The sequence below is a fragment of the Pimephales promelas genome, chromosome 16 (assembly GCF_988280905.1).
Source record: "Pimephales promelas chromosome 16, fPimPro1.hap1.1, whole genome shotgun sequence".
NCBI lineage: Eukaryota > Metazoa > Chordata > Actinopteri > Cypriniformes > Leuciscidae > Pimephales > Pimephales promelas.
In genome coordinates, this window is record NC_142784.1 from 17014389 (window position 1) to 17029523 (window position 15135).

The 15135-nt window shown below is 35.8% G+C and overlaps 1 protein-coding gene across 12 annotated transcripts in view; it reads left to right on the forward strand.

Annotated features, from left to right (window-relative positions):
• The window catches only part of nbeab (neurobeachin b), a 279115-nt gene that overhangs the window by 135097 nt on the left and 128883 nt on the right, over positions 1 to 15135 (forward strand). For all 12 annotated transcript variants that reach the window (XM_089121103.1, XM_089121108.1, XM_089121105.1 and 9 more), the window contains exons 31-33: positions 504 to 621; positions 5728 to 5855; positions 12106 to 12167. In XM_089121103.1, the coding sequence (XP_088977229.1) occupies positions 504 to 621; positions 5728 to 5855; positions 12106 to 12167 (308 nt within the window). The remainder of the gene's footprint in view (positions 1 to 503; positions 622 to 5727; positions 5856 to 12105; positions 12168 to 15135) is intronic.

Here is a 15135-nt window from a genome sequence, read left to right on the forward strand (position 1 = left end):
CGTAATAGATTTCCCATCCTCAGATGTCCCGTGACAGCTTGTGGTTTCACAGGATGACAGTCCATTGCGGTGATGTATCTATCAGAAGCTCCCTGCTGCACAGGGCACTGTGGACACTGTGCCTTTTGACAGAGAGAGAGAGAGAAATATAAGAGGAATTGTAAGATGGTGCTTCACTTTCTCATGGGGAGGCGAGAGTAATAGTGATGATTCGTTTCTAAGAGCTTGTGTCTCTGTCGTTATGTTGGTACCCGATGAAAAACCCCAAAGAGAATTTTATCTTACTGCATCTGATGTTTTGGTGGGCATTTGTTTTGGATGTAAAGTAAAAAAAAATTTTCAGTGTCTACAAAATATTTTTCATGTATTTATTTGTTTCCCCCTAAAGTCCACCAAAGTTTTGTGCACGAAAAATTAATTTAGTGATTCACAATGCATAATTAAATAAATAACAGCATGTCAGCATGTTCCTAACCTCGGACTTCTCTCTTGTTGTCTCGCAGGAGCCGCGGATTCGTCCACTTCTTCTTCTTCCAGCTTTGTGAATGGAGCCACCAGCAAGAATCTGCCTGCGGTTCAGACTGTGGCCCCCATGCCTGAGGACACAATGGAGAACATGAGGTGAATCTGAGTCCCAGGATAGAGATGCAGCTTGATGTTCATGGGAATAGGATAATTATTATTATTATTATTATTATTATTTTTGGCAGGAATGAAACCAAGGTTGTGAGTGATAGAATACAGTGTGTCCAATAGATTGTACAACAAACTTTGTTCATCTTATGAAACGTCTCTCTGAAAGAAAAGAAAAAACTTTGGCTTTGTAAAGAGTGCAAGTCTATCCCTCATTACACAGCCTCATTAAATTCAATATGTCGTCTAACCTGACTAAGGTTTGGATGAAGCAAATTTGAAGCGATTGTGAGGTCACAACATATGTAGATTTATGTTAATGAAAACAAGACTGAGAGTACTGTTATGTCTTAAGCATAGGGACGCACAATATATCAGCAGCATATCAGTTGATTATTTATTTGTTAGAATTTAAATATACATTAACCAGTATTGGATGTTTCATTATGCCTGATTATTTTCATTCTTTTTATATTTATACTACCTTTGTTGTCATCTAATGTTAACTTAAAGTTGATCTCTAAAGCAGTAATAATTGAATAACACGGTTAAATGTAATCTTTAGCAAATTTAGATATTATTTTTTTCATACTGTATATTATAATGTTGTTCATTTGTAGATATAAACATCTTATATTTTAGTGTTTTAAATTTATGCAGACAAAATATTCTAGTTTTATATTAAACCATAGTCGGTCTGAATACTTGATTCTGGTTGACTGGAAGGTGCATTAAAACTTTTTAATACACCGGTAGTTCCAAGTCATTTTACTCACAGTTCTATTTTCATTGACGCATACATAGGCTACACATGCATCACTCTGAGATCGCACTTCGCACATGCAGATACAATCAGAAATATTTTTATTAACAAATTAAACGCTACTTTTATTAACAAATTAAATTAGCTACTGAATCGCTACATTATATTTCTCTGTAACAAAGCGGTTACATCGCTGGTTTTTAAGTCATTAAACTCAGCTTTGTTGTTATAGAGAGAGTCACTGCACAGACGCAGGTGATTCACACACACACACACATAAACATCTTATCTCTCTCACTCGATAATACATTCAAGTAAATGCTGTAATTGATTAATTCAAATAAATGTAGGCTAATCTTATGCTCCGCTTTATCTGCGTGTCTGATTCAAAGTAGGCAGAATGCTTGTTCTAATGAGCCGTAACTTCCGGTCAAATATTGCTCTGCAAACATCAATGACAGCTTTAAGTTGTCAATTCTGGAAAATGACCATAATAAGCAGGATAACCCACGGCTCTCTATTAGAGCAGTCAAACGATTAATCGCGATTAATCATATCCAAAATAAAAGTTTGTGTTTACATAAAATATGGGTGCACTGTGTATAATAATTTTGTGTATATATATATATATATATATAAATACACACACATGCATGTATATTTAAGAAAAAAATATTATTTATATATAAACTATTTATATTTATATATAACATAAATTATATATAAATCTATATACAGTATATACATGAAAATGTTTCTTAAATATTAAAGCATGTGTGTGTATTTATATAAATATATATATATATATATATATATATATATATATAAAATAATTATACACAGTGCACCCACATATATTATGTATACACAAACTTTTATTTTGGATGCGATTAATCGTTTGACAGCCCTACTCTCTATGCATTAAACAAATTGCGTCAGGTGGTTCTTTGCCTCCATCTCGTTGAATTATATATATATATATATATATATATATTATTTTTTTAGAAGTTGAATGTTTTATCAGCAACATAACATGAAAATAATTTGCGGTGCATTTCTACTTAAATTTCATAATTCAAATTTAATGTGCACTGTATGTCAATGTGTCAGTCCCTCAGTTTAAAGGTGCACTGTGTAACTTTTTTTGGTTCAAAATGAACAAAATTTAAATGAGACAATACACCATCAATCCTTCTTCAAAAACATGTTTTTGTCTTACTCTGATTCACTATGGTAAGCCCGTTATAAGTGTTTATATTTTAGACAAAGCAAGTTACTTTTCACGCGAAATCGCGCAGGTCACTCGTCTGTGTGTGTCTCGTCAAATCCACAGACAAAAGTTGCTCCAGCTACTATGATGCATGTTAGTGTGGCAAAAGGTATTTGTCACAATAAGCGAGAAAGGTTGACATGGAAAAAAAGAATGCAGAACAGAGGAGCTTCTGTTTGCAAAAAGAGACTGTGACAGAGCTCGTTATAAAACGATTATAAACTCGGCCAACCGCTAGAGGGTCAAAACTTACATAGTGAACCTTTAATTTTCATTCACTGCAAATAGGCTATCTACCTTGACTAAGCTCCATATTTCCAGGCAGATTAATTTTTAAATGATTAATAATGCATTTAATTAATTTATTGAATATGTGTCTTATATTTCTGTAGACACCATTTAAAAAAAAAAAAAACAAGATACATGATTTCTCACAGTAACCCTTTAACATGGTAAAATCACTGTAAAACACGCCCTCAGATAGTGTATTGCTTTATTTGAGAGTGTTTGTGAGCGGAAAATGTTTCCTCTGTCAGCAGCTCATCACATGCAGTTGTGTTGTTTGTTCAGCCAGCCATGCTATTCCTGAGTTTTTATCATCACCGCCACAAGATGGGGTCAGCACTCAGCCTTGTTTTTTCATGTTTACAGACATTGTGCCTTTCCTTTGTTTAGGGCATCAGGTGACGATCATTTTGCTTGTTTTTATTATTGTGGTTTCGACAAACAAGACACCCCACACCTCAAATACATCGCCTGTCCTCTCTCTCTCGCCGCCCGCCGCGTGTGTTTGTGCTGTTAAAGGGGGCTACGTGAGCACTAATACAGAGAAATCAGTGCGTGTAGCTGTTTTGGGGAGTGTGTGGAAAACCGTGCTGACCTTGCCTCCATCCCTTCACCTCGTCTAATGCTTTGTGACAGACATCTCACAGACACACAACCGTCTGACTACACGGGAGAAAGCGCGCGTGTGTGTGTGTGTGCAGCTCTATCTCATGCTCTCCGGGGGCCTCTACACTTCACACACACACACACATATACGCATTCTTCGTGGCTCCTCTGCCGCGCCAGGAATCGCAAATCAGTTTCCATGGCAGCGGTAACCGACAGCACTTACTGGGAGTGTGAAGTCAATGATGAAACTGTCTGGATGCAGAGGCTGTGATGCCTAACCCGCACTTCGAGAGACAAGAGATGGGTTTCGCTGTCGCTGCCTGTGTCTCATTAGTTTTTCTCTTTTTTTCCCGACTTATTTTCTGCACTTTCATGACACACAATAGCTTTAGTGTTGAATCTTTCACAATAAAGACACCAAAAAGGAAACCATGTATTTTTCAAAGCTTACGATCTAATTATCTTCAGATTTGCAACCTAGACAAGCGAACCCAAGGAAATTTACAATACAACAAAATCCCCAGGAGTTTTGCTCAGTATATTACTGTTAAAGTAATATTGTGATACCCAAGCCTCAAAAAACTGTCTTTGCACAACATTTTGTAAATGCTTGGATTGTAAATATGCTTGAACTGTACATTTTGAATTAGTATATTAGGACTGTAATAACTTAAAGTAATTAAGTACCATTAAAGGACTTTTGTAACATTTTGGTGCTAGTACAATCCAATATGCATACTGTTACAGACCAAGTTTAGACAGAAATGTACACGTTTCTTATCTGAATAACATTTTTATTCAAAACTGATTCTTAAATTCTTAAAGGCATTGTTCACTTTGAAATTAATTTTTGATATGTTTTAGCTTACCTCAAGGGCATCCAAGATGTAGGTGTCTTTGTTTCCACGGTATTTACAGTTTTGATATTTTTAGGTCAAACCGTTCTTGTCTGTCAGTGATATAATGGAAGTCTATGGGGTCCACCTTAAAGAGCATGCACAGAGAAGTAAAAATTAAACATGATTTAATGACTCGTAAATGTAAGTACACATTAATGGCCTAAGACACGAAACGAGCGGTTTGTGTGAGAAAACAAACAGTATTTATATCGTTTTTACCTCTTGTAAACACAACCACAAAGCGCCTGCGCCCTCAGATCACTTGGACATGGCCCTGATTACAAGAGGTAAAAACGATATAAATACTGTTCGTTTTCTCACACAAACCGCTCGTTTCGGATTTTAGGCCATCAATGTGTACTTACATTTACGAGTCATTAAATCATGTTTAATTTGGACTTCTCTGTGCATGCTCTTTGAGGTGGACCCCATAAACCTCTATTATATGACTGACAGACAAGAACGGTTTGACCTAAAAATATCAAAATTGAAAATAATGTGGAAACTAAGACACCTACATCTTGGATGCCCTTGAGGTAAGCTAAAACATATCAAAAATTCATTTCAAAGTGAACTATTCATTTAAATTTATTTTTTTAGACAAGTACCCATTTGACATATAGTGGCAAGAGTACGTTTGTAAGAAAGTTAAGAAAATATTAGGATTTCTGCATTGAATACTCATAAAATGTGGTCTGCTCTTTATTTAACTCTTAACTTAAAATTATAAATAATGCCATATACAATAGAATAATACCAAGGATTTGTTCTTTGTCACAATTCCAACAAAAAAAAAAGTATGAATTATTTTATTTTGCTCTAATTTGAATTTTCATTGGATTTCAAAAAAAAAAAAAAAAAAAAGATTGTCAAAAAATAACTATTTCACGGTAAAGTCACCTTTTCCCCCTGTGTGTTTAGGTCTTTGTACCAGCACTTCTGCGTGTAAGAGTTTTGCGTAAGATTTCTTCATTTAGTTGACTCTCTACTTCCAGTGTGTTTTGCGTGACCGCTAACATGCTTGTATTCTAGTGGGGTTGGATTCCTGTAGGGTAGATGTAGTGTTCAAGCTGGCTTGCTTCTTTGTTACCGGAGCCCAAGATGTTGACTCGGAAGTTATCTACAGCTGGTTATTGGTGTGTGAATTTGTTTTGGTCTGTAGGGGCTATATTACGGGTTAAGTATTAATCACAATACACTTTTGACCTCAAAAATCTTTGTTTCTCTAATGCACAGCCTCATTTACAGTACTTTGTCTATCCACACAGTATCACCACTAAACTGGAGCGAGCTCTGGAGAAGGTGGCTCCATTGCTGAGGGAGATCTTTGTGGACTTTGCACCTTTCCTGTCTCGTACTCTGCTGGGCAGTCATGGTCAAGAGTTGCTCATTGAAGGTAATGGTGCTGTGTTCCTCCCCTCTCCCTGTCTGCTAGGGCGTAAAAAAAAAATTTGTTTGTTTCCGGTTTCCGACCGACCCTGTCAATTTATGTGCGACCCAAAATTATTTTATGAGCTTGGGGAAGAAATAATAAAAATTAAATAAATACACAAATAAAAAACTCTGAGGCGAACTATTCATTTACGTTTTTGTACAGCTCCGTCTTTTTATAGCACGCGATGTAAGATGCATCTTGTCCTCCAGCAATCTATTAACAAACGAGGCAGATATCGTTCGTCAAACTGAACTATAATACATATTATACAAGTCTTTTTTTTGTAATTTAGGATATTTTTATTCATATTCGCACACATACAAATACATGCATTCATAGGCATGCACACACCACTTACTAATACCTCCATCCGCCTAGTTTTATTAAAAAATTATCCTATCATGATCCAATCATGATCCCAATCCCATCTTCTGCTGTCTAGCACTTCTTTCGCCATGTATTTGTTCGTTTCTTTCATTATTTTATGCAATCCAAAACACTCTAACCTGCCGCGGTTCGTATCTCTAGAGCCCGTCCAACTTGTCCGCTTTTCCGGGACAAATGGATTTTTGAAGGACAAGTAAAAGAGAATTTTACTCGCCCTAACGGACAAGTAGCCTGATTAGAACATCAATAACAAACAAAAAAATAACTAGGGAATCACTAAACCGAGAGAATGATTCTGATTTTATTACATTTATTGCAAGTTGCGATCGATTGTGGATAATAAATGTAGCAGGCCTAAGGTATTATTGGTGAGGTTGCGCTGTTGACGCTCGCGCAGAGAAATCTAACTTACACACATGAGCGGAGCACACACACACAGTTAACAACATACTCTGCCTATAAAAAATCTAAATGTGGAGTTTTTATATTTTAACATATGTTAAGCACTAAGCAGCCTCAATTATTTTTCCTGAATACCATCACGATTGAAAAAGTGACATTGATTTCCTACAACAGTTCAATAAACAGTTAAGATTAAGCCACTTACTGTTTATAAGCAATATTGGGTGTTTTTGTTCCATTTCAGCAGCGAAAATAGTTCCAAAGAAAAGTCACAGCAGAACCACGACGCATCTCACAGGAACTCATCCTGTTTTCATTACTGAATGATTCAGCATTTTGAACGAATCGGTTGAGTCAAGGATTCAATGACCCATTCATAAACATGAACATCTGTCTCATTCTTGAATGAATCAACCGTTTGAACGAATCGTTTGAATTAATGAATCAATAACTCACTCATTTATACGGCCGCCTGCCGCCACCTATTGGCAGTTTAGTGTTATGTTTATAAGTAGCCTAGTATAATTCTTTCCAATATTTCTTATTTGCACATTTAAATCAATTTCATAACATTATTTTATGAAATTGTAATTTTTCAGTGTAAATGATTTAATTTGATCAGCCCTACCTAGGGTAACAGTATGCTTCATCTTTCATTTTAAATTCCTAAATTTGATCAATAAATTCAATTATTTAGAATAATAAGACACTATAGGGCATTTAATAATATTGGTGGAGGGGATGCCCTTAAAGATGCAGATATTACAATTTGCCTTTTTAAATATCAAAGCTAATTGAACACTGATGAGAATATTGCTTCAGAATAAAAAATAAATAAATTTTAAAAATCCGGACAAGCAATTTTTTTACTCGGACAAGTGATTGACAGATTTACTTACTTGTCCGGAGGACAAGCATGTGAAAAGGCTTAAGGGGATAGTTCACTTTGAAATTAATTTTTGATATGTTTTAGCTTAACTCAAGGGCATCCAAGATGTAGGTGTCTTTGTTTCCACAGTAGTTTCAATTTTGATATTTTTAGGTTTGACTATCCATTTAATGTCGAGCCCTGAATAATTTCCTACCCATCCCTTGCTGCCAATGAAAAAAAAAAAAAAAAAAAATTCCCTACCGACCCATGACCTCAACTGACAACCAACCGGAACCAAACTTTTTTTTTTTTTAGGCCTAATATGTGATCGTGCTGGTATAGGAGTGTAAGGCCCCATCCACACACTACTGCCTTTTCGTTTAAAAACGGAGAATTAAAACGAATATGATCTCCGTCCACACCACACCAGCATTTTATCTGCATATTAGAATTGATCTCTGTCCACATTAAAACGACTGGAAACTCGGATCATGTGACCATTCACCAACACTGGGCAGGCGCGTGCCGGTGTAAACAGTGGCTGACGGATCAGGGAAGGACACGTCATGACTGATGACACCCAATCATGGAGCCGAGCGTAAGCCTCTGCGTCAGCGTTTCTAAAAAAACTAAAACGCCCTCTGGATATTCAAAGCGCAAAACGGAGCTGCAGCATTTCTAAACTTCTCCGTTTTAGGTTTTAGTTTTTTTCAGTTTTAGTCTGGACGGGTGATGCAAACATAGCAATAGGTCTCCGTTTTTAAATGAAAACGCAGTAGTGTGGACGGGGCCTAAGTTGTAACCATGCACTGAATAACACCTGTTTGCTTTATAATGCTGAGGGCATAATGTTACAAACCTTTTATATTTTATAACATACATACAATACACACACACACACACACACACACACGTAGGAAAATGCAAGTTTAAATGGCACAACTGGTTTAAATATATGGTAACACTTTACAATAAGGTCCATTAGTTAGCATTAGTTAACTACATTAGTTAATATGAACTGCACATATACAGCATTTATTGATCTTTGTTAATGTTAATTTGAACATTTACTAATATTTTATTTAAATCTTGTTAACATTAGTTAATGCACCGTGAACTAACATGAAAAAACAATGAACAGCTGTATTTTTATTAACTAACGTTAACAAAAACTAATGTTAACTAATGAACCTTATTGTAAAGTGTTACCAAATATATTTATATAATTACGTTTTAATTTGTGTCAGCAAATCAGCATATTTAAATCATTTCTCAAACATTATATGTCACTTAAGAATGGAGTACGGATGCTGAAAATTAAATTTTTCCATCGCAGGAATAAATTTTACATTAAAATGTATTAAAATAGAAAACAGTTATTTTAAACGTGGTAGGAATATTTCGAAGTATTATTGTTTTTACTGTATTTTTTGATCAATTACAGTAAATGCAGCCTTGGTTAGCATAGGAGACCCCAAATTTTTGAACAATTGTGTGTGTTTATATATATATATATATTATTATTATTTTTTTTACATATTTTTATTTGGTTGTGCATGCTCGTTCTTTGTTCCTGGGCTCTGCATAGCGTGCATAGAGCTTCTTTCCTTCTCTAGCTGCCACACACACACACTCTCTCTCTCTCTCTCTCTCTCTCTCTCTCACACATGCCTCACATGGCAAAGCAACCTCTCTCTGAACGGGAACCCACACTCCAGGCTCTGTTTTGAGGCTTTTTTACCTTTCACCCTCAGTGCCAAATCATAGTATACATCCTCCTCAGCGCTCAATGCTAGTTTGTTCAGACTAATTTTGCTCCACATTACAGCATGCTGGAAATATGTGTGTCTACAGCTCAGGCAGCCATTTCATGAAAGAAATACTCAGACAAGCATTCAGCCCTGGACTCAAACGCTGATTATTTTTTATGAATTATTACAGCCAGTCTTTATCTTCGTAGTCAAACCTAATCCTGTCCACATTAGGGAGATTCACAGTTATGTTTGCCTAAAGTGTCAATTTTGTAAAGTTACTAGTGAATTCTTGTAAGTTGTCAATTGTGGGTTTTTGCTCTCAGATGGTGTAGTTAAACAGGCTTTACCAGCAGGGGAGAACTAGACCTTGCTAACCCGCCAAACCTTGACCCCTTGGTTTTCTAAGACTTCATTTCCCTAAACAAATTCTGAGTGATTACTGGGGCATTGCTGTGAGGTTGCAAAGGTTCACTGGGTGGTTTTAGCCCGTTGCTATGCGGTTGCAAGGGTGTTGTGGATGCTTGCCAAAGGCTAAACAAATTTAAAGGAATAGTTCACCCCAAAAGGAAAATTCTGTCATCATTTACTCATGTCATTCCAAGCCTATTTGATTGTGAAACAAGAAAAGAAAACATTTTGAAAAATGGGATATATACAGTACATATACAAATATGGAATTACCTACAATGTATTTTAAGAGTAGAAATATATTTTCTTTCTCATTGATGTACATTTTGTTATATATTTTGGCATCTGAAAGTTTAAATGAAATTTGATATTTGAAAAGTGATATTTACAAAATATCTTCATCACAGACATATTTAAATATATGCTATAATGACCGGAAAAAAAAAATATATATATATATATATATTTTGCCGCATGGGATACAGTAAAAGTAGTATTTTTAATGTTTAAATACCAAGAATCTCTCAAAATTACATGAGAGTGAGTAAACAATGACAGAATATAAATGTTTTGATTGAACTATCCTATTAAAGGCATCATCTGACCAACCACTCCTCTCGCTTTTCCAACCACAATTGCACTCCAATCGTCCTCAAACAAACCCCAATCCCGAACACATGACAGCGACTTCCTCATAGATGACTCTTTACCCCCTCATTAATTTGTCCAGTATGTTAACACCATCCCATGACCAGAAGAAGTGATGTCTGTTTTCCCACCTCCTTCCCTTCCACTCTTCATCAACCTTTCACAGCTGAAATACTGTTCAGTCGGTGCAAAGGCGCCCTATTTACCCATAATTACCCTTCATCCATCACTCGGGCCCGGCACTAGGGGTCAAGCCCCCGCCCGGCCCCCCTCAAGACACTCGTTCACTGGGGGCAATTATACCCTGTTCGCCCTCGGACAGCTTCCCGACACTTGGAGTTTGAGTGCGAAGCCCCTGGGCGGAACACTACGCTTCTTGTGAGAGTAAACCGCCCAAGCCTGCAATGCTACGGGCCTCTGACAATGTCACATTCACGCCAGTGTGGCCTAACTGGAAAGCAGGGCGACTTGCTGTTTAAATAGAATGCATTTAGTTTGTCCAGCAGCGTGAGCCAGACGTCAGTACTGTCACCTGACTTAAGAGAGAGACCCTGGTGGGGAATTGCTGTGTGCACGGCCCCGTCTCACCCTCATAAATGAGACAGAGAGATTGTTGGGACTTGAACTTTTGGCCTCTGAAATATTATGGTCATAACTTCATGGACTGAATGGTTTAGGACCCATCATTCATTGTAAAAGGATGTTTAAGTGGGTAACGAGACAAGTGGTGCTCTCAGACGGAAAAGAGCTTAAAGCTCAGTTTACTGGACCGTTTTAATACAGATTGTGTGTATACAAGGTTGATTATTGGGATTTACGGTTTTGATTTAGAGAATTAGAACTCCTGAAACGATTCTGTTTTTATTGACCACCATGTGAAAAAAAAATAAGCCCGTTCAGTTAGAAACGTAACAGTGCAAATCTTCTCGACAACTCACACTGAGTCTCATTAAACCACATTCATGCAGAGCGCTCTCTCTCTCTCTCTCTCTCTCTCTCTCTCTCTCGCTCTCGCTCATCTTTCTCTCATTAGAGTCCTGTCTCACTGACTCTACTGGCTCATGCAAACAAGGGCATCAGCCATGCGCTGTGTTTGTATGTAAATGCAGGTGTACGCATGTGTTTGAAAGAGAAAGTTTGTCTTCAATGTCTGGCAATAATTGCACATGTCATTTACAATTACCTTGTTTATCTGTGAGGTTAACCGACTGTCCTTTATATTCAATGAACAACAGACTTTTCATTTAAAACTACATATTTTACTCAATCAACATCTGATTCTAAGAGAATGGTGCCGATATAATTTATAAATACTCTTTAATCCTATATTCTAATTTTTGCACTCACTTTTTCAGAATACATATTTGTGTAAAATCTGTACATAAAATGAGTGCAAATTTGCAAGTGAGACCATGGCCTTGGCTTTTGATCTCACACTGGCATGCAGCAGATCACCTCTGACCTCTCAAGAGATACTATTAGTGACCCCGCGAGCTGTTAGCCATCTGATTCATAACGCACAGACGACAAGAGACATTCAATCTCAACTTCAAAACATAACTCATCAGAAATGGCCTGACATTAAATGGTTGCATTTTCAGGCCGTACACCATACCTTTCTGAGGCCATATGTATGGCATGTCCTTCACCAACTCTTGCAGATGTTTTGGTTTTGCGTGTTTATGAATATTGTGAATCATAATTATTTATTTCTGTTTTTTTTCTTTCTGTTTTCCTCCAGGTCTGGTGTGCATGAAATCAAGCACTTCTGTGGTGGAACTAGTTATGTTATTATGCTCTCAGGTGAGTTGTCTCTCTTTTATTTATCTTTCTAATGTTGTTTTCCAGCTACATGACACATTGTCTATTGTTACTGGTCACGGTGGGCTGCTTAAATATTTGTCTGAATGACAGAAAGCAATACACAAACATGACTCTGTCCATTAACATGTTCATTTCTCAAAGCCAACCTCAAGTGTGTCAAACTGCACTCGGCATGTGAAATTAAAGCAGTCAATAATTGTATTCCTTACAACTCGTATTCGATAATCAAAATGACAAGTTTTTTTTTTTCGGTAGGAAACCATTTTAAGGACGAAATACTTGTGTTGACTGATGAATTTACACATGGTTTGTCTTTAAAGCATAGTAAAACACCACATAGACATATAAACATTAAACGATTATTTTCATAACTTTGAAATGTACATGAAATAGTTAATATTAAACCTGTAGTCTAACACATAAAATATACAATTAAACAGATGTTTATTGAACCTTTAAACTAAAAAAACTTTATCTTTAAAAAAAGGTTTTCATATGTGTTTTCGTTGGGTATCATTTTTGATACATGGCTTATACAGTATATTATGATTTAGTGAAAATATGGAGCTTATACCTCAATTTAATTTACAAGCCAAAATTGAGCACATATATCGTGCAGTTGCTGATATAATTTTGGCCAAAAAATAAGTTGATATTGAAAGCTTGTGATTAGGGCCGTGCAAAGATTAATCATGATTAATCTCATCCAAAATAAAAGTTTGTGTTTACATAATATATTCATGTGTGTGCTGTGTATAATTATTGTGTATATATAAATTATGTATGCGTACATGTATATTTAAGAATTATTTGCATGTAAATACATTATCTATATTATATATAAATATAAATATTTTATATATGAATAACACATTTTCTTAAATGTATACATGCATGTGTGTATATTTATATATACAAAATAATTATACACAACACACACACATATATTATTTAAACACTAACTTTTTATTTTGGATGCGATTAATTTTGCACAGCCCTACTTGTGATATAAATGAATGAAATCTAAATTTAAAATATAAATATCAGTTGTCACTCTATATCTCCCAATAATATGTCTGATATATAAATGTTTAGTTTTATGATGTGGAGGTTGGGCGCCCAACATATATTGCAACACAATACCATGATGATTGAGACATACAAATGCATCATATATTAGATAGATTTTTACATATTAAAAAAAAAAAAAAAAAATTAAACCTAAGTTGATTCAGTCCTGTGTTCATCTTGAAATATTACCAAGAATATAAAATAAATTATTATATTTACTTTATAAAAATCATTATTGTTTTCACAGCAGAAAGACACTGTACTATGACCTCAAGATGGACGACTTTTTAGAATTATATTACAAAAAACTTGATCAAATGTTGGAAAGAAGGCATTTAATAGATTGTGAAAAGTCTTTTTCAGAAAGTTTTGATCATGTTAATAATTTAGAGGCCTTAGAAATTTGTGTTTATCAAATATGATACAGCAGGCTTTCCTACCTTTTCCCACATTTTTCCTTTTTGGGCTGAAAATAGTGTAACCTCAGCTCATGTAAACACAGCACAATCGTCTTCCCTTTAAATCCCGGTGACATATTACAGCTCGCTGACCTTCGGAGTCCCTTGTTAAGCCTTCTCTTTCAAAGGGGTCAGGGTCCCGATGTTGTAGTCAGAGCGGGAGATATTTAACATACCTTCTGTCAGCCCATCACTCTTGCTCCGGGAGTCCATAAGGAAGCCATTACCTCAGCATCTCTTCCTCAGAATCCAGCCGGTCGGAGAGCTCGGCGGGGCGGGAGCTTTTAGTGGTTGAATGGCACCTCTGACTCTATGAAGTCCATACCGCTAACCTCGAGAGTCGATCTGTACATTTGCTCTTAGTTTGCCCCGAAAAAGGTGGAGTCATCCAGACACTGTGGCGCTCACTGTGTGCTCGTCTCCTTTTGAAGATTTCTGCCAACATTTCCCTTGTTGCATTGCGTGTTTGGAATTATTCATGTTTTTGCTCGTATCTCTTTTATGCAGTCTACTTACTTTGTTGCCACTTGGATTTATTGCCGAGTGAAGCATCACATTGAGACTCAAGCTCCTGGTTTTCTCTTCCTCCGCCCCTGTTAGACATATAATGTTACCAGAGTTCTTGCCATTAGAAGCTCCCAGGGTAGAAACAGCCTGATATATCGATTGCCCAAAGATGGGGTGAAACCAGAGCCCGGGCCCAAAATGGCTTTCAGACGCAGGAAAGTCTCTTTGGAGCCAAAGCCTTCAAACCTGGCTCACCGTAGGATCTGATTTAGAACACGTTGCCCAAACCAAGAGCCTTAATACACAAAAGGCTTGATTCTTTAGATGAGTGGGTGAGCGAGAGAGGAAGTAAAAGAGAATGAGAGGGAGCAAAAGACAGTGAAAGGGATTCACTTTGAAAAGTATCGAGACTCTATAAGTGTGTGTACACAACTGTTCAAAAGTTTTGGGTTGGTAAGATTGTTTAATGGTTTTGAAAGAAGTCTTTTGATTTAAAATTGTTTTAATCGTTTTGCTTTTTGTTTTAATGTATTTTAAAAATGTTATATATTCCTGTGATTCAAAGCTGTATTTTCAGCATCATTACTCCAGTCTTCAGTATGTTTATATATATATATATATATATATATATATATATATATGTATAGTAATGATATAAACATCTTAACTGTTATTTTTTATCTATTAATACATACTTGCTGAATAAAATTATTAATTTATTTAAAAAACAATTTACTGACCCCAAACTTTTGAACGGTATTGCATATATGTATGGAACAATTGATTTTTTTTTCATTTATATTAAAAGTTAAATTAAATTAATTAATTTTGATTATTTAATATTTAAATATTATGATTATAAATGAACAAGCATTTATGTGTTTTCATTGGTTCATTCATTTATCCATTCA